General features: G+C 32.0%; 7 protein-coding genes across 7 annotated transcripts; 2 read left to right on the forward strand and 5 right to left on the reverse strand.

The window, feature by feature from the left end:
* Nucleotides 1–40: 40 nt before the first annotated feature.
* BX663DRAFT_564675 (PMCA-type calcium-translocating P-type ATPase) lies at nt 41–3,472 on the forward strand. The gene is made up of 3 exons (XM_051532055.1): nt 41–406; nt 464–547; nt 613–3,472. Exons 1-3 carry the CDS (start codon nt 75–77, stop codon nt 3,422–3,424), a joined length of 3,228 nt encoding a protein of 1,075 aa, XP_051378563.1. The 5' UTR covers nt 41–74; the 3' UTR covers nt 3,425–3,472.
* BX663DRAFT_524661 (uncharacterized protein) lies at nt 3,459–6,058 on the reverse strand. The gene is made up of 3 exons (XM_051529657.1): nt 5,934–6,058; nt 4,845–5,852; nt 3,459–4,761 (listed from the first exon to the last, which is right to left on the reverse strand). Exons 2-3 carry the CDS (start codon nt 5,824–5,826, stop codon nt 3,566–3,568), a joined length of 2,178 nt encoding a protein of 725 aa, XP_051378564.1. The 5' UTR covers nt 5,827–5,852; nt 5,934–6,058; the 3' UTR covers nt 3,459–3,565.
* Nucleotides 6,059–7,371: 1,313 nt separating this feature from the next.
* On the reverse strand, nt 7,372–7,790 carry BX663DRAFT_524662 (uncharacterized protein). Its single transcript, XM_051529658.1, has one exon. It carries the CDS (start codon nt 7,728–7,730, stop codon nt 7,515–7,517), a length of 216 nt encoding a protein of 71 aa, XP_051378565.1. The 5' UTR covers nt 7,731–7,790; the 3' UTR covers nt 7,372–7,514.
* A 672-nt stretch (nt 7,791–8,462) lies between these two features.
* On the reverse strand, nt 8,463–9,278 carry BX663DRAFT_524663 (uncharacterized protein). Its single transcript, XM_051529659.1, has one exon. It carries the CDS (start codon nt 9,254–9,256, stop codon nt 8,537–8,539), a length of 720 nt encoding a protein of 239 aa, XP_051378566.1. The 5' UTR covers nt 9,257–9,278; the 3' UTR covers nt 8,463–8,536.
* Nucleotides 9,279–11,595: 2,317 nt separating this feature from the next.
* On the forward strand, nt 11,596–14,351 carry BX663DRAFT_461751 (histidinol dehydrogenase-domain-containing protein). The gene is made up of 2 exons (XM_051523955.1): nt 11,596–12,467; nt 12,534–14,351. The coding sequence occupies exons 1-2, from the start codon at nt 11,636–11,638 to the stop codon at nt 14,291–14,293; spliced, it is 2,592 nt and encodes an 863-aa protein (XP_051378567.1). The 5' UTR covers nt 11,596–11,635; the 3' UTR covers nt 14,294–14,351.
* BX663DRAFT_524669 (WD40-repeat-containing domain protein) lies at nt 14,332–17,328 on the reverse strand. Its single transcript, XM_051529660.1, has 9 exons — nt 16,975–17,328; nt 16,869–16,928; nt 16,714–16,808; nt 16,518–16,658; nt 16,328–16,449; nt 16,154–16,279; nt 15,893–16,092; nt 14,711–15,827; nt 14,332–14,598 (listed from the first exon to the last, which is right to left on the reverse strand). Exons 1-9 carry the CDS (start codon nt 17,304–17,306, stop codon nt 14,464–14,466), a joined length of 2,328 nt encoding a protein of 775 aa, XP_051378568.1. The 5' UTR covers nt 17,307–17,328; the 3' UTR covers nt 14,332–14,463.
* A 1,595-nt stretch (nt 17,329–18,923) lies between these two features.
* On the reverse strand, nt 18,924–19,744 carry BX663DRAFT_524676 (uncharacterized protein). The gene is made up of 2 exons (XM_051529661.1): nt 19,144–19,744; nt 18,924–19,088 (listed from the first exon to the last, which is right to left on the reverse strand). Exons 1-2 carry the CDS (start codon nt 19,730–19,732, stop codon nt 19,072–19,074), a joined length of 606 nt encoding a protein of 201 aa, XP_051378569.1. The 5' UTR covers nt 19,733–19,744; the 3' UTR covers nt 18,924–19,071.
* Nucleotides 19,745–19,871: the final 127 nt, after the last annotated feature.

Raw genomic sequence — 19,871 nt, forward strand, 5'->3', positions numbered from 1 at the left:
TTTTTTTTTTTTTTTTTTTTTTTTTCTTTTTCTAAAAAAAAACATTTTTCTTCTTGTTTAAATTATTTTAAAATATGCCAAGTGAAGAAAGGGAATCACTTCTACCAAGTGGTAGTCGTGACTCTTCCTCTTTTAATATATCAGCTCAAGACTTATCTAATCTATTTGACCCTAAAAATGAAGACCTTTTACATAAACTTGGAGGTGTCAAAGAAATTTGTAAAAAAATTCAAGTAGATGTCTCTGTGGGTCTTTCTGCAGATGAAGGTTCATCTCAATCAAATGAACCACCATTTAGAGAACGTCAAGCCCATTTTGGTAGAAATGTCCTACCAGAGCCTAAAACAAAAAGTTTTTGGCAACTTTTATGGGCTGCTTATAATGATAAGACGTTGATTATGTTAAGGTATAATTTATGACGTCAATATGATTTATAGATATTAACAACAATTTTTTTTTAAAGTATTGCTTCAGTTATTTCATTAGCTGTAGGTATCTGGGAAGATTATTCTCCTCGTCATCCTGAAGATGAACCTCGAGTTGGATGGTAAATAGCATATCATATTGTATAACAATTATTTAACCTTTTTTTTTTTTGTTTGTTTGTTAAAGGGTTGAAGGAACAGCTATTCTAGTTGCTGTATTGGCTGTTGTATTAACAAACGCCATCAATGATTATCAAAAGGAAGCTCAATTTAAAAAACTGAATGCAAAAAAAGAAGATCGTACAGTTAAGGTTTTTCGTAATGGTCGTGAACAACAAATTAGTGTCTATGATATAAATGTCGGTGATATTTTGATGTTAGAACCTGGTGATATCATTCCTGTAGACGGCCTCTTTTTAGAAGGTCATAATTTAGCTTGTGATGAGTCTTCTGCAACAGGTGAATCAGATACAATGAAAAAGAAGCCTGAAGGTGAAGGCGATTGTTTTATTTTGTCAGGCTCAAAAGTATTGGAAGGCATGGGTCGTGCAGTCATTGTGGCTGTAGGTGAAAATTCCTTTTTTGGAAAGACCATGATGTCCATGCGTGGTGAAAATGCAGAGGGTACTCCCTTACAAGCTAAACTTGATATATTAGCTGAGCAAATTGCAAAGATGGGTTTTACTGCTGCTATTATCATGTTAATTGCCCTTATTATTAAATACTTTGTGGCTGCTGCATTAGCTCCCGAATTCCCTCCTGCTGGTGATATTGCTGCTGCTATGATCAGTATAGTCATTCAAGCAATTACTATTATTGTTGTAGCTGTACCTGAAGGTTTACCAATGGCTGTGACGATGGCTTTAGCCTTTGCTACTACTCAAATGTTGAAAGATAACAACTTGGTTCGTGTCTTGGCTGCTTGTGAAACAATGGGTAACGCAACTGCCATTTGTTCTGATAAAACAGGTACTTTAACACAGAACAAGATGACTGTTACAGAAGGTACTTTAGCTCAAGAGACTTTTGATACACCTGAACAGGCTAAGGAATGGGCTAAAAAGGCCAAGAAGATCTTGTCATTATTTTTTGAAACGGTCGCTTTGAATTCAACTGCATTTGAAGAAAAAGATGAAAACGGTAACATGAATTTTGTAGGCTCCAAGACAGAATGTGCTTTATTGAGTTTGTCAAAGAACTTGGGTAGTGATTATGATCAATTACGACATAATGCCAAAGTGGCTAAGGTGTATCCTTTTGCCTCAAAGCGTAAAACAATGACAACCATCATCAAGGTTAAAGATCTAAATGCTGCCCCATCTACAACACAATCTGATTATCGTGTTCATGTTAAGGGTGCCTCTGAAATTGTTTTAGATACTTGTACAGCTTATATAGATGCTCAAGGCGAAAAGCATGAATTGGATGAAGAAGCGCGTAAGAAGTTTAATGGTTTGATTGGTGCTTATGCAGATAAGGCTTTACGTACGATTGCCTTGGCCTATCGTGATATCTCTGAAGATGATTATAAACAGATCTCGGATGATGAGCCTCCCCTTAAGGAGTTTATCTTGATTGGTATTGTAGGTATTATGGATCCCTTACGTCCTGGTGTTGTTGAATCGGTTACAGCATTTAGACAAGCAGGTGTCTTTGTACGTATGATCACAGGTGATAACTTAAACACGGCAAAGGCTATTGCTCGTAATGCAGGTATTTTGACAAAGGGTGGTGTTGCTATGACAGGTCCTGAATTACGTGCCATGTCTACTGAAGAGCAACGTAAAGTAATTCCTCGTTTACAAGTCTTGGCTCGTTCTTCTCCTACTGATAAGACGATTGTTGTGACTCGCCTACAAGAACAAGATCAAGTAGTTGGTATGACTGGCGATGGTACAAATGATGGGCCAGCATTAAAATTGGCTGATGTTGGTTTCTCTATGGGCATTACAGGTACAGAAGTCGCTAAGGAAGCCTCTGACATTATTCTGATGGATGATAACTTTAATTCAATCCTTAAAGCCCTTCTCTGGGGTCGTGCTGTAAATGACGGTGTACGTAAGTTTATTACTTTCCAATTGACTGTTAATATTGCAGCTGTTATTTTGTCATTTATTTCAGCCGTTGGATCTGAGAATGCAGAGTCGATTTTAAGTGCTGTTCAGTTACTTTGGGTTAATTTGATTATGGATACCTTGGCTGCTTTAGCATTAGCTACTGAACCACCTACGAATGATCTCTTGCACCGTAAACCAATTAGCAAATATGCCCATTTAATCAATTATCGTATGGCCAAGATGATCCTAGGTCAAGCCTTCTTCCAGATTATCATCAATCTGATTGCTATCTATTTGGGACCACGTATCTTCCACATTGAAAATGATCCTGCTGTTCTACGTACCATGGTCTTCAATATCTTTGTCTTTTTACAAGTCTTTAATGAAATTAACTGTCGTCGTATTGATAACACCATCAATGTCTTTAAGGATATCTTTGATAATTGGATCTTTATTGCTGTTCAAATAGCCGTGATCCTAGGCCAATTTTTGATTGTCACCTTTGGTGGTATTGCATTCAAGACTGTTCCTTTAACCTGGGATCAATGGCTTATAACTATCCTTATCGGTTCTCTTTCATTACCCATCGGTACAATCATTCGTTTGTTACCCGATTGTTGTGGATGTGAAAAAAGATTTAATGAAGAGGCTAAGCCCTTGGCCAGTTATTCACGTATGCACTGGGAAAGTGCCATTGGTGATGTCAGAGATGAGTTGCGCATTTATTCACTTTTAAGAAGAAACCGTGCAAGTAAGCCACGTGAGATTCAATCACAACAACAACAACAACAACAACAATCCAAGACTCTTTCAAGATCTTCATCTATGGCCTATAGTGCACCTTATCACTATGGTGCAACTGACAATAAAAAGAATAGATTTGCTGATCTAGTAAAGAACGCACAAAAATATAATCAAGAAAATAGTGGACAACATTCTTAATTTTATATAAAACATTAATAATAAAAAAAAAGGAGGGGAATCTACTATATATATATATATATATACTACTATTTTTTATTATCATTATTATTATCATTATTATTATTATTATACACAATTTTTTTTTCTTCTTCTTCTTCTTTACATACGCTCTAATGGTCTTAAGCCTAACATACGCATAGCATTTCCAAGCGTAATACGAGCAGACCAATACATCAAAAGTCTAGCGTCAGCTACTTCAGGACTTGCACCACGTACCCACAAGTTCTCAAAGCAAGCAGAAATATCATGACTCAATTTAAATGCATAAGTCACAACATTACAAGGTTCATAGCCATTCAAAAGTGACTTGATTAAATCAGGATATTGAGCCACAGTACGGATGACATCTAAGGCTTGAGGTTCGGTTAAGAGACTCAAGTCGGCATTAGGATTCACTTTAAGACCTGATTTACGTTCTACAGAAGCCAAACGAGCATGAGCATATTGAATATAAGGTCCAGTATCACCTTCAAAAGAGCACATACGGGCCATATCAAAGTCATAGTTTTTGATACGACGAGCAGAGTTATCTTGAATCTTGACGGCAGAGATACCAATTTCATCAGCAACACGTTCAGGGTCATCGATTTCAGCATATTTAGCTTCATTTTTACGCATCACTTCATGCATTGTTTCCTTGGCTTCTTCTAAAATGTCCTCCAAGAACACAACAGTACCCTTACGAGTGGACATACCCAAGACCATACCAAAGTTAACATGTTCAAGACGGTTGGCCCATTCAAAATTCATCAACTCTAAAGTTTTAAAGAGTTGCTTGAGATGAAGATCTTGTTGTGATGCAACAACATAAATCATTTTATCAAATTTATATTTTTCATAACGTTCCATAGCTGCACCAATATCACGAGTCAAGTAAAGTGTAGTACCATCCTTCTTTTGAACGACTGTCTTACCCAACTTGTACTTTTCCATATCAATAATGAGGGCGCCTTCAGATTCTTGTAAGAGGTTACAATCATGCAACATCTTCATTGCTCTTTCCATACCATCAGCAACTTGAGATTCACCTGAATAGACATCAAAGTGAATATTAAGACGAGCATAAATATCACGGTATTTGACAATAGAAAGATCACGGAAACGACGCCAGAGAGCCAAAGCGGTTTCATCTCCATCCTCCATCTTTTTGAAATAAGCACGAGCATCATCATGAATAGAGGGGGTTTCTTCAGCATCCTTATTAATTTGAACGTAGACGTCGTATAAATGTTTAATAGGATCAGAAGTAAGTTTTTCTTCAGAACCATATTTTGCAAAACCAACAGCCAAAAGACCTAAGATAACAATAATAATGTAATTAATAAAACGTATGTATATACATGACACACACACACACATATATATATATACTACTTACCATATTGCTTGCCCCAATCACCTAAATAGTTCATGGAGATGGTCTTCCAACCATTAGCATCATATACATTTCTCAAAAATGCACCAATAATAGTTGATCTCAAATGACCAGCATGGAAAGGCTTGGCGATGTTGGGTGAAGAGAATTCAACAATGACTGTCTTATTACTACCAAAACTGTTATGACCATATTTTTCAGTACGCTCAGTAACTTGGTGAATGGTTAATTCGATCAAGATTTGTTTGTTAATACGGAAGTTCAAAAATGGACCTGCAGCTGAGACTTCAGTAATGTATTGAGAGGTTTTAAAGTCTTTAGCCCATTGAGCGGCGAAAGCAGCGGGGTTACCCTTTACACGTAAACGGGGGACGGCTATAGCCAAGTCACCGTTTTCAAGGGAACGAGGCAAGTCGATGGAGCTGTAAACAAAACTGGGATCGAGGTTAGCAAAGGCAGCAATTTGAACAGCAATGAGATTACGGAAGGTATCCATGGGGTTTGTGGAAGGATCAGAACCTTCAATGTGAGGGATTTCGACAGAAGGTGTTGTTTTAGCAAGTTCAGAAGCCCATTGAAGGGCTTCTTGAACAGCAGATAATGATTCTACCTTTTTAACGTAAGCTGTGTTAGAAGACTGCAAAACAGACCAAACAAGGATATCAACGACAGAAAATGAGCTGGATAAGAAATCAGATTGATTGCTGAGAAGTGATTGCAAAGCATCAGTTTGATTACTTAAGGCAAGGTCAAGAATGTGAGCTAACCATTGATGGTCAGCTGCAGATTCATCCATGAGTTTATAAGCGCGAATAAGATAACGAGCAATGTTAGCGGTTGTAGTAAATTCAATATTATCGAGCTTAAGGGTAACTGATTCGACGTTATCAACTTGAACATTTAAGGATTGCTTGATAGTTGAATTAGCTGTAAGAATAGCTAAAATGCCAACAGGAATGTTTTGAAAAGGAACTGTCAAACTCATGTTGAATATTGTAAAGAAGACAAGTTGTAAGAAGTTTTTTTTTTTTTTTTTTTTTGTCCTATTTTTTAAAAAAAAAAAATGAGTCATGTCTAAAAAAGGAAGTTTAGCCAAGCCACAACAATCCTATTTCAAAGCAATTAAGGTACACAACAGCAGCAGTATTTGTATACACATAAAATGAGTCATATTAACACATACTACAATTACAAATATATTATTCATTCATATTGAATAACGTTATAAAGATTCCGTTTAGTATAACTCGAATAAGTTGCGCGCAATTAATGATATTTCTATTTCAAAAAAAAAAGAAACAGATATGCACTACTTTACGTGTAACTAACATCGGCATAAAGATTTGTATGGATTTAATAATAGTGATTTTGAATCAAGTTTTAAGTTTTCCTTCTTTTCTTGCTTCAAAAAGATAGTAGCTTTGGTAATTTATTGTTAAAATGAACCTTTTTAAATGCGAGGTTATTTGACAATACAAATATATAAATTCTAGTAGCACTGTAAAATTAAATAAAATCTGAATAGAATCTGATAAATATTTAGTTTGTATAATAGATAAAGAACTACTACTTTTATTAGTTGTCATAAATGTCTTAATGAGCCACCGTAGTAGTAATTCAAGAATACAGATTTATATTAAGTTTATTTATTATCAATAATAATAATATGATGGTCTGTTATAGGAAATCTATCTTTATTGTAGGCCTATAAATTAATTGATATTATTCTTAGATTTACTTGTGATCTATTCTATTTCTTAACTTGATTTTTTTTTTTTTTTGTATATGCAGTAATTATAAGCTAAACCATTTTATATTAAATTGAAACTATTTCTAATAAGTCTCTTTTTTTATTTTGACGTTCTTCTTTTGAAGATATCCCTAATAAGTAGCACATTATTCTATTTTCAGCAACTGTAAAGATTCAAATATATATGATGCTAATAATAAAAAGTACTAAAGCTTTAGTCTAAATTAGTTGAACAAAAAAATAAATAAATACATGTATACATATTTATGGCATATTTGCTGGCTAACATAATAGAATTAAGATGCTGCATTCACAATACAATTTAAATAGAATAGGGTAATGAAAATAATCTAATGATAAAGAAGAATATGTCTATGGAAACCCTCTCCAAGAAATACAAATAAAAAAATATTAAATACACTACAGATAAAGCAATTATGACGATAAAATTATACAACATTTTATCTTTTTTATAACTGGATACACACCACTGATAAAGCAAAGATCAATAAATTTATACTATCAAATAAAAACGAATATAAAAGCAAATAGTTAATTACGTACTACTGTTCTTGATTACTTTGTTACTTTATATTACATAATACAAATCAATAGTACAGCAATAGATATACTCTCACATAAATAAATAGTGTTTGTAGTAATTCACGATCATTTAAACTTTATTAGCCAGTTTTTTTTTTTTTTTTTTTTTTTTTTTTTGGATTGCCCAATGATAAAGATAGATATATACATATATAATTTACACCAATGTAATTAACTGCATAAATATAGTGTGTGTATGTTTTTTTGTTTTCACATAATAAACAAATACATATATTTTATTGCTTTATCCAACGTATGTTTCTTATTTGAATTAAAATGCATATTTTTATGAATGTATGTATATAAGCTATCTTTCTGTTTTAAACGCCTCCACAGCTTCTTCCAACATCATTTACACCAAGACCATCATTCAGTTGCTTCCACTGTTGATGATTCTGTGTATTAACATCATTTGATTTCATAAATTGTGTATGTGCTTTAGAAGGACTTGCTTTACTACGAACCATAACTGTTCCAATCAACCCAATCGTTGTAGCTGGGAAAAGTACATAGTTAACAAATTTACTAGTCATCATTTTGTGATTAGAGAAAAAGAAAACGAAAAGAAAAGAAGCAAAATGAGTTTTTTTTTTTTTGATTTTATCTTCAATAGACTATTATAGACAATACAAATTTATTTGCCGCAATAAAAAAAGGAGAAATTATGATTTAACAGTGGGCACATAGCACTAACAATTACTAGAATATACTGAATTAAATTAGTTAGATCGGGAGGGGAGGAGGAATTCACTCGAGGGACAAAAAGAGAATTATACAAATAAATCTATTATTAGCGTAATGAAGAAAATCGTTATTTTACTACTTCTACACTACAGTATTTTTATTTTAAAAACCAAGACAAAATTGATTTAAAGTATTAGAATATCATTATCTATAAAACAGGATAAAATCCAACTTTACATTATCTTGCAATATAGAGTGAACAATTTCATGATTGTATACAGTAAAACATACAATAAATGCATTCATATGACCTGGTAGTCTTATTTCTAGTAGACATAGGTAGACAGCTTTCTTTGCAAAATACTATCATTAGTATATATTTAGATTATATTCTATTATGAATTCATTGTGTAATAAATACTATGAAATGATAATTTTCCCTTTAAAAGTAAAAAATGAATATCGTCATATAACAGTATGCGACAAACAAATGCTTCAACTCTATATATAATACTTATACTTTTTCTTTATTCAATGCTAAAATGGTATATTCGATTTATATATGCAGATGTATTTAAATGCATATTAATTGTTATCATATTTTTAGATTCATTTATTATAACACATAAAGAAAGGAAAAAGGGGGTATTTTGTTTCTTTAAGAATAAAGAAAATTTTGTTCGATACGTTTAAGAAGTAATTTTGATTCTTCGAGTGACATTTTATATCGTAAAACTCGTGTTAGACTCTCTTTTTGCTGATATTGTTGAAATAATGTATTGAGATATATATTACTATTATTATTAGTAGTAGTTAACGACTGACAATGTTTGCCATTTAAGTTTAAAGATTTCACCATAAACTGTGAAAAGTCAATATCAATTGTTGTAGTTAAATGGGGTTCCTTGTTTTTCATCTTTTTCTGTCTTTGAGTAGTCACTTGTGATTCTTCAATATGACGACGCTTCTTTGTTAATGTATTATTGTTTGCTTTATCGAGCATTAATAAGCGTTCATCTTCTTCATCGTCGTCAAGATCAAACTCATTCTGAAGATTATTCCAAAAATTAGAAAATGGTTTTTTATTGCGAACAATACAAATGATATCTGCTTCTTCTTCATTTTCATCTATTTCCATGGCTACAGTAGCGATTGGTGTTGATGCAAAGTATCTTGTAATTTTATTATCCTTTGTTCGACTTGGTGATAATTTTTTAGTGTTACATTTTAATGGCTTTATAATTTGTTTTTCAAGAATATTATTTTGTTCAATAACTGTTGAAGGAGAAATAAATGCTAATTGTTGCTCTGAATCTGGTTTAGTTGAACGTTTGCTTTTACAACCTCTGGAGAATCCAAATGCATCCAACGTTGCCATTTTTTTTTATGCAAGTTTATTTATTAAAGAAAGGAAAAGAAATGTAATTTCTAAAAAAAAAAAAAATGAAATTAAAAAAAAAACAAAGAAAATGACACGTCAAGATTAAATTTGATTGGATATCGCGTGAAAACACGTATCTTTTTTTTTTTTTTTTCTTTGTTAAAGATTATGAAAAAATGTAACCTAAATTTTACAACTTGAATCAAATAAGTTATCACTAACTTGTAAGCATTAAGAAAGAAAAAAAAAAAAAAAAAAAAAAAAAAAACTATGCTCTTCCAGGGATATATATGTATTTGTATTATTCATATTTAACAAACTATGAAAAAAGAAAACTTACATTAATTAAAGGAACTGATTTAACAGAAAGTATTCTTTGTGTTCTTTATTTTAATAAAAGCAAGTTTGATGTTAAAGACATCAATAAATTAAATTACTTTGTAGTAGTTTCTTTTTTATAATAAAATAAGAATTCAAAATATGAATGAATAAGATTAACAATCAATAAGGATGCATGGACATGTTTTCATTGATATATAATAGTAAAAGTATTGTATCCAAATCAGAAATAAAGTTTTTTTTTTTTTTGTTTTGTAGATGCTTTCGGAAGATTTGTTTAAATAGTTACTGCTGAAAGGATATACTTGGATTCCTTCTTGTGCTTTGGATAAGATTTAAAAGTATAAATATAAAGACGGTTTTCTATATTAACTTGATCTGGATAAAAGGACTGAAAACCATGTATGAGACACTACTCTTAATAATCATTGTACTTTTTTTTTTCATTGTTTAACTATTGGAAGAATATGGGATTAGAATGCATTATAACGTTCTTTCTGGTACTAGAGTGAAAAAGATTAGAAAATTTTTAAAAAAAAATACTACTATCTTTCTTCTAATTTAAGCCGAAATAGATCAGAAACAAAACTTATGATAGTGAAATAGTTTTGTGTACATAAGTCTGGTATTATAGTTTACATAGCAAAAGCTACATTGCTAATTTTAATATCTTTATCTACTCTACTTTATACTACTGCATATAATTATCGAAATACTTTAAAATGATACTAATCAATTTAATAAAACCAGGTTACCTCCTATTCTAAGCTTTTGTAAGAAACGTATTCTATAATTTATTTTATAAAGTAAAATCATACTGAACAGCAGAATTCACAAGCTTGATTATTATTGTAGATAAGCTTATATTGAGTGAAATTAATCATAATCAATATTTATCTTTTTACATTGACTTGTTAAAAGAACAAAGGGATACATTTCAAAACATTCAGTCTAGAAATAATAAAAAGATATTTTTTTTTTTTTTTTGTATTTTGCAAACTAACTGTATTGATATAATTAAGAGCTATCTTGTTGAAAGCTCAAATATTTTGGTTTTGAAGACACACATCATTATTATTTATTCTAATTGAATGATAATCTTGATTTTATTACCATTGATCATGATGGCAGTCTATAAAAGACCCAAAGATAAAGTAAAAATAAAAATAAAGTAAAAATAAAATAAAAATAAAAATAAATATTATACTGGATTGAAGAGGAGTCTTTAGATAGTAAGTTTGGAACGAAGAAGAAACATAATAAATTTACTGGCAAATAAATTATCAGAAGGACAAAATAGAATGAATGCATCATTACTTACACTCTTAAATAAACTAAATACTCTTCTTTAATAACTTCTTCTCTACTCTGTCCTCAAAGTGTATATAATTACTAAGGGATTAGTAATGAGATAGGATAATAAATAGCAACTAGTAAAAATAAAAATAGTTGCATTATTATACAGAAATATAAACTTTTATTTTCTAGTCTATTGTCTATTTATGTCTTTCTTGAATGTAATAAAAGAAAAGTTCATTTTATTAAATGCAATTAAAATGATTGATTCTTTTTGATATTCTTCATTCTTTTTTTTTTTTTTTCTATTTATAAGCATAACTTTATTTCATTTTTATTGGCTTATTTTGTCTAAAACCCAATATAATTGCTCGTAATGATCAGATAACGAAATACATTATCATGATAGGATCACAGTTAACTATTTTCTAACATATTTTAAATAATATGTAATATACGTTATTTAAATTTACTTGTAAATAAATTCATAAATGTACAAATTATTATACATATTCAAAAATGCTATTTCTTTTTTTTTTTTTTTTTTTTTTTTTTCAATTGCTATTTGAAGCTCGATTTCTGACAGGGAGTAAACTCCGCATTAAAAAAAAGAAGCAGTTAAGTATGACACATACTGTGACTTGATTTGTAATATACACTTCAGTCGAACATCTCTGTTTTATTTTATTTTATTTTCTTTTTTTTTTTTTGTTTTATTACTAATTTAAAAAGGTATACGCCATGTTCGTACCTTCTATTGATCTTTCTGATCCTTCACAGGCTCCCCTTTATTCTTCATTGGCTTATTTTTCTTCTGTCATTCTTCAAAACGGCCATGTTGATCAAATCAAATCGCTCATTAACCAAACTGGTTCTACATTCTATTGGGCACCCGCCAAGTCTCTCGAAGAAGCTATTCAACTTTGGGATATTGGTGTCCTCAAGGTCATATTTGAATTAGATCTCTATACTCAAATCAAGTCTGAACTTGATGGTCTTGTTACTAGTGATCGTGTAGCAGTTCATGCTCAATCAACTGCCAATTTGGCCGATGCTCAAGAATCTGTTTCTACTTATATTTTATCTGCTGACGCTGAAACGGATATCGAATCTGTCAAAGCTTGGGCTACTTTTACTAAGGATTCCTTACTGAAGCCTCAGGGTGGTTGTGTTACTACAGTATTAGAATTAACAAATCCTACTATTGATAAAATTGCTGAATTGGGTAAGGATCATATTGACGTAGTTGTACCCGCTTGTCGTCTTACAACAGCTGATAACAACGATCAATTGAATATTGCCGAGGCATTTTTGGCTACTGCCAAAACGGATCGTCCTGATGGTCTCTATACGACTTTGGTCGTTGATGAATTTAACAAGGCCTTGGGAATTGTTTACTCTAGTAAGGCAAGTGTAGCTGAGGCCATTCGATTGGGTCAAGGTGTTTATCAAAGTCGTGGTCGTGGACTTTGGCATAAGGGTTTGACATCTGGTGCTACACAAACCTTAAAGCATATTGATTATGATTGTGATGGTGATGCTTTACGTTTTGTTGTTGAGCAACACGGTGCTGGTAAATATATATATATATATATATAAATAGATATAATGTATATAATGCTAAACATCTTTTTTATAGGCTTTTGTCATTTGAATACACGCACATGTTTTGGTGCTGATTCAGGTATTTCAGCACTTGAAAAGACACTCAAAGCTCGCAAGGTGAATGCCCCCGAGGGTTCATATACAGCACGTTTGTTCAATGATTCAAAGTTATTATCTGCTAAAATTATGGAAGAAGCGGATGAACTTTGTCAAGCTGTTACTAAAGACGATGTTGCATGGGAAGCTGCTGATTTAATCTATTTTGCTCTCACTAAATGCGTCTCTGCTGGCGTTTCACTTGCTGATATTGAAGCTAATTTAAATAAGAAGGCTAGAAAGGTCACACGTCGTCCTGGTAATGCCAAACCTCAATGGCAAGTACAAAATGCAAATACAACCGCAAGTGCAGTTGCTACAAGTACCACGACGACTTCATCTGTAGCTGCTAATAGAGTCGACCCTATTGAATCTACAGATCGTATTGAGATGATGAAGTTTACATTAGATGATATCACTGAAGAAAAGCGTCGTGAACTCTTATTACGTCCTATTATTGATTCAACTGAAATTATCAACCGTGTCACACCTATCATGCAACAAGTACGTCAAGGTGGTGATTCAGCTGTTCTTAATTTCACACGTCAATTTGATCGTGTCGAATTAGATTCTGTTACTATCAAGGCACCTTTTGATCCTGCTGCTATGGAAATTGATCCTATCACAAAACGTGCTATTGATCATGCTTACGATAATATTTATAAATTCCATGAAGCTCAATTAGAAAAGGAAACATTGGTTGTCGAAACAATGCCTGGTGTTGTTTGTTCAAGATTTTCAAGACCTATTGAGCGTGTTGGTTTGTATGTACCGGGTGGTACTGCTGTCTTGCCATCTACTACCCTCATGTTGGGTATTCCAGCCAAGGTGGCAGGATGTAAAGAGATCGTGGTTGCCACACCACCTAGAGCAGATGGTTCTATTGTTCCTGAAGTTTTATATGTAGCTCATAAAATCGGTGCCTCTCATGTTGTTAAAGCAGGTGGTGCTCAAGCTGTGGCCGCTATGGCATACGGTACCGAAACAGTGCCTAAGGTCGACAAGATCTTTGGTCCTGGTAACCAATATGTTACTGCTGCTAAGATGGTTGCACAAAACGATACATCCTGCTTGGTCTCCATCGATATGCCAGCTGGCCCCTCTGAAGTCCTTGTGATTGCCGATATGACCTCTAACCCTGCTTACGTAGCTGCTGATCTTTTGTCACAAGCTGAACACGGTGCTGATTCTCAAGTTGTCTTGTTGGCTGTTGATCTTACAGATGAGCACATGAAGCAAATTGAAGAAGAAGTTCACAATCAAGCCATTGCCTTACCTCGTTGTGACATTATTCGTAAATCCATTCCTCACTCATATAGTTTACGTGTCAAGACACTTGAAGAAGCTATGAGATTTAGTAATGATTATGCACCTGAGCACTTGATTTTGCATCTTGAAAATGCCTCCAAGGTTTTGGACTTGGTAGATAACGCAGGCTCTGTCTTCGTAGGTCCTTATTCACCCGAAAGCTTTGGTGATTATGCTTCTGGTACAAACCATACCTTACCCACCTATGGTTACGCACGTATGTATTCTGGTGTCAACACAAATGGTTTCGTCAAACATATTACATCACAAGAATGTACAGCTCAAGGCATGAATGATTTGGCAGATACAGTGATGCGTTTGGCAGAAATCGAAGGTTTGGGAGCCCACCGTAATGCTGTTGCTGTGCGTGTCAAAGATATCAGAAAATAAGTGTATCATTCTTAAAAACTGAATAAAAGAGCAAACTTGTAGTTTTTTTTTTATTAGTAGTCATATATGTATTTTTTTTTTTGTTTATTTATTGTATATAATATGAAATAATGAACATAAAAAAAAAGAGATTTTTTGGGCATATTTCTTATATCAAATGAATTTATAAATTAAGCAAAGTCAAGCACTTTTACAATGCCTTTACTATTTCCTGCTACCAACTTTGATCTTGATTTCCTCCAACAGATAGCACTCACAAAAATAGGGTTAGTAGAATCTAAAGCCACATCATCACCATGTGAAGACTAAAAAAAAAAAAAAAAAAAAAAAAAAAAAAAAAAAAAAAAAAAAAAAAAAAAAAAAAAAAAAAATTAATATACAATTTTAAACTACAGATGCTTATATTTATATTCTTACTAAAGATCTCGGAAATTCATAAGCAAAAGCAGGTGTAGAAGAATGCTTATGATATGTATAAAGTGTATTATTCTCACTACCGCAACTAATCCAATTATTATGAGTAGATAAACCAACAAAATTTTTGACATTCATGTGTCCTTTAAACGTGCGAATACATTCCCCTGATTCACGATTCCAAAGTTTTAATGTACTGTCCGTAGAAGCGGTAACGAGTTCTTGGTTATTAAGCCATTTCACATAGGAAACGGCCTTTTTGTGCCCTTCATAGACTTTTAAAGGCTCAACTGGATTTCTTAAATCATATAATGACAAAGCATGATCTATAAAATAATATAATTTTACAAATAAATATATATACATATGTAGCAAGAAATTATTACCTGCGCTGCCAACAGCTAATAGATGCCCATTATCAGGAGCAAATTGTATAGAGCATACATTTCCTTTAGATTCTAATTGGCATACCGATTGTTTTGTATGTTGAGAAAGTGACCAAATCTTGACTGTCATGTCATCACTTCCACTCGCTGTTAAAGTAGGATTGACATTTGAAATATCTACACTCCAAACACGCTTTGTATGCTCATCAAAATTATGCGTTCGAACACCTGTCATAATATCTAAAACAGTGACATGGCCATCATAGTCTGACGAAATTAGCTGTGATTTCAAGTAAGGTGACCAAGTTAAGCAACTGAGCTTAGCTAGACATGGAATAACACGTATTGGACAGTGATAGCGCTGCTGCATTTGTTGAGATGATGGTATATTTTTCGATTTATTGATTAAATTATAATCAAATATTTTTATTTCTTTTGAGACTCCACCTACAGCAAAGAATTCTTCATCTCGATCAAAATCAATACATGAAACAATAGCCGATGAAGTAGGTTGTTGCGAACGACGTCGAATGAATGGATAGTCAGCATAATAAAGAGTATCTAGGACCACAAATCTATCATAACGTGTGTATTCATAAAGCAAGTTCGAGAAGGTTTTCAATTTTTCTAAGCGATTTTCTAGGCCAGAAAATTGATTTTTGTAAATGTTACGAAGATCAAGGAAACGTTGATCAATACGTCTTTTCATTTTCCTTAATTCATAACTAGCTGATCTAAAGAAAGAAAAAAAAACTAGATTAGTTTTCAAGAGATTTAGAATATAAAATATAATAGTTACGAATGAAGAGGGAGAGTGTTTTCTTCTCTAGTTTCCCTTTGTGGCTGCTCTTCATTATCACTGCTTAAGGGGGTTTGAAAGTTATATACATCACTCGAAGATGTGTTGTCTTGTTCTTCATTTTCATTTCCATGCTGTTCAGATATTTGTTCCTCTTGACGTTTTGCTTGCTGTCCAGTCTCTTCTTCTCTTAATATTTGCTATAAAAAAAAAGAACATTAGCATCTATCTATAGAATTACAGAAATTGATAAATGCGTACAGAGAGACGTCTTTTCCTTGTTGAAGACTGTTCATTATATATCTGTTGATCCTGATTCAATCTTCCTCCTAAATAACTTAAATCATCCTCAATAGCATTCATCTCTTGAACTACTTCACGAATCACCTATTAAAAATATGAATATAATGTTATAGGTTATTTTATAAATTTTACATCTGCATTTCTTTGTTTAAGTTTTGTCAGGAACTGAGCTAATAAATATCTTTTAACATCATATCCATCACAATTAGTTTTGTTTTTTTCTTCTATGGCTGTTCTGCAAATAGCAATCAATTCTACAGACCTAAAAGTTACTTTTTTGTTTTGTCTCTAAAAAATAAAAATAAAAAAAAAACTTTCTTACCATCATAGGATAATATTTCAGCTAGTGAATAAACTATCTTCTCTGGATTTTGTCGACTTTTTTCGATAAAATTTTCAACAGAGGAGTCCGATAAGCTGAATCTACTACTGGATTTAATGCGATATGTGCATAACTTGTTCACTACCAAAGAGAAATATATTTTTAATTTTAATTTTAATTTAATTTTCTATTTTACGTTGAAAGTTTGGGTATATTTCAGTTTTGAATAATTTTGATCGACACATGGGACAATCTTCTTGATTTCTTAAATGACGTGAAATACAGAAATAACTATGAAAAAAAAAATATTGATAACTTAATTAAAGAAAGACTTTCCTGTAATATAATTACCAAAATGAATGACCACACTTTGTAGCATAAACTTCTTTCATAATGTCTTGACAAATAGGACTAAAAAATAGTTAATAGTAGTATAACATTAATATAAAATGCCTACCAAGCTAACTCTTCATCTAGAGCATCAGTTGCACTTTCTTTTGATTGTTCTGATGGGCTTTCGTCATTTTGATTATTAGTTCTTGATGATCTAGAAAGTAAATTCATAATGGAGGAGATCGGTGAAACCCAGCTACTAAGTTCAACATTAGATCGATTGTTGTATTCTTCAGAAGGTTGAATTTGATTATCTTGTTCTGTTACTGATCCATCTGCAGATAATTGTTCGTCTTGTATTTCTTGTTGTTGTTCAGCAAATTCTAAATCAGACAGACTATAGGATTCACTTTCTTCATCTATTTGTCCATAACTTGCATTAGAAAGTTGAGACATATTGTATTTGAAAAAAAAAAAAAAAAAAAAAAAAAAAAAAAAAAAAAAAAAAAAAGATAAAAAAGGGGGTGAAAATTAACAAAATTATTTTTATTTGAAATAACCAGACAACGCGTTTCTCATGTGATTATGTAAAGAAGGATATCATACAGTGATCCTTAGTCTGAACTTGAGCTTGTATTATTATTATTGTCTTTTTTTTTCAAAGATTTCTCTCCCTCTTTATACAAGTAGCATAAAGAGAAGGTAATTAAATAATACGCATAACCCTTTAACTCGTTAGAAGCAACTTGTTAAATTACTTTAGAGATGCTTTCCTATTTGTATTTATATATGTATACATAGATTAAGAGTAATAGATAATATACCTAGTAAATGTATTTAAATTCTCTTTAGTTAATATATAATTGTGATAATTTACTTACAGATTGTTCCAATATCCACTAAAATATAGTAATACCCTAACATATTATAACAATCAAAGATATTTGTCGGTGTATAGTACAAATTGTATCGTTTTGTAAATAATGTTAAAGACTGAAGTTTACTCAGATTTATAAGATAGTCTTCAAGTTAAATTTTAGATAGTTAACTCTCTTTCATGATTAATCTTTTACATATTTAATCTAAACCTTTACAGACTTTTCTTGTATTGAAAAGAAAAACAAAGATACGTATATTCTAGTTTTCATTTAATCAAATAAGTTTTGATCTTAAGAACTGACTAAATAGTATTATTTATTATACAATACATTAGATTGCTTGAGTCAACTATTAGGCATCTTTGTTCATGATAGCCTACATTGTAAAATTAAGAAAAAAAAAAGAGATATAAATGATACTGATAAAAGGATAGATACAGAAAAGAGCATTATTACCATTTTCAAGATAAACATCAAAATATGTAATAATTTTGTCAATCTAATAAATACTTCTTAGAAGAACTAAAGTATTTTCAAGTAAAAATCAACATTTACTCTTGACTAATTTTACTTTATTTTTAACTGGTCTGAATATGAATGAAATTATCTGATTTTAACATCACCAGTTTAGTACAGTCGACGAAACTAGGTTGGGCCAATAAAAAAAAAACTTGGTCATTTCCAAATTAAATTAGGACAAGGTTACAAAATTGGGACACTAATAGGAAAATGGGTCACAGATGTGAAAATAGGGCATATTGAGTGTTAGTATATATTAACTTTCTATTAGTCATGTATTTATATACTCTCTTACCTGTAGTAATCTTTAAGTTTTTTGTCCAAAGACGCAAAACAACCACGTTCTATGTGGCGCGTTGTCAATTTTGACGTGTAAAAAATGTTGGTCGGTCCATACCAGCCCAGATTTGACATGCAGTGAACATCATATTTTTGGCAGCGAGGATATCTCTGTTCCAGAATATATTACAATCGTTGCAGATCAATAGATTAAAGAAAGATTTGTCTTCAACTCTATGAGTTCTAAGCTTCATTTCTTTGCAATTTGGACAAACCTATTTTATAGAAGCACAATTAGTTGATTTAATAAGCGTTAACTTGTATTGTAATGACTTACAGAAGATGTCAGGAATTCATTTATATCAAGCAAAAGAACCTCATCAAGGTTTTGTCTTCTTTTCAAATTCTTATAAATAATATCCGAAACGCCAACTCTTCGTCCTCTATATTTTACATGGCTTCTCCCTTTTACACTATCACCAAAAACTACTAAAGGCATCTTTGCCGTGTCCCCTTCATTAAAGTGGCTTTTGTGGTTAGTTCTTCTAAAATATGAATAGTTGTTAGTAAGATGATCATATAAACTTGGAAAATAGCTTATTACCTTATTTCTATAGGGAGGTTACGCCTATTAGTACTTCTTCGCCCGGCCATCTTCTTCCTTTTCTTTCTATTGAAACCAGTCTTCTTTCTTTTATTGCGATTATATTTTTTTCCTCCATTAATCAAAATATTACAAGCTTCTTCGAGGGCACACTGTCTTCCATAATAATTATTCCATTTATCTGAAACTGTCCTAAAGTTATAGAAGCCAAAAAAACGACCCAAATGAGTCAATACATATACTATATGGTTGATATAAGAATCAACAGAAGAAGTTTTAGTCGTCGGGATTCCAGTCTCCAGATCTTTTATGCCTTGTCCGATTTTTAAGGCGTTTTGTTCTCTTGCTTGATTTATAGACCCAGAAAAGTGATAGTATTCATTCACTGTCAGAGACCTGACCTGTTCATCTCCATAATACGCTATATATGCATTCTTACGGCCAGGATCCAGAAAACAAGGACGGAAAAATTCTTCAACTTCGTCTGTGTTGAAATCAGCCATTTCAAGAATTACTTTGTCTTCATCAAGGACTTCTGGGACTCTCCTTGGAAAAGAAATTCTACAAGTATATCCATCTGTGTATATACTGTTTAAAAACATGCGCCCCTTCTGTCTGGGTAACTCTTGTAGTTCGGCCAAACTATTGCAATAAAAATTAATAATAGCCTTAATTGGGAAAGGTTTTTTTTTAGCTGTGAGCTCTCGAAAAAAAAAAATCAATCCATAAATCCATCACTGG

The sequence above is a fragment of the Cokeromyces recurvatus genome, assembly GCF_025118155.1.
Source record: "Cokeromyces recurvatus strain NRRL 2243 chromosome Unknown BX663scaffold_39, whole genome shotgun sequence".
In the NCBI taxonomy this organism is placed as follows: Eukaryota; Fungi; Mucoromycota; class Mucoromycetes; order Mucorales; family Mucoraceae; genus Cokeromyces; species Cokeromyces recurvatus.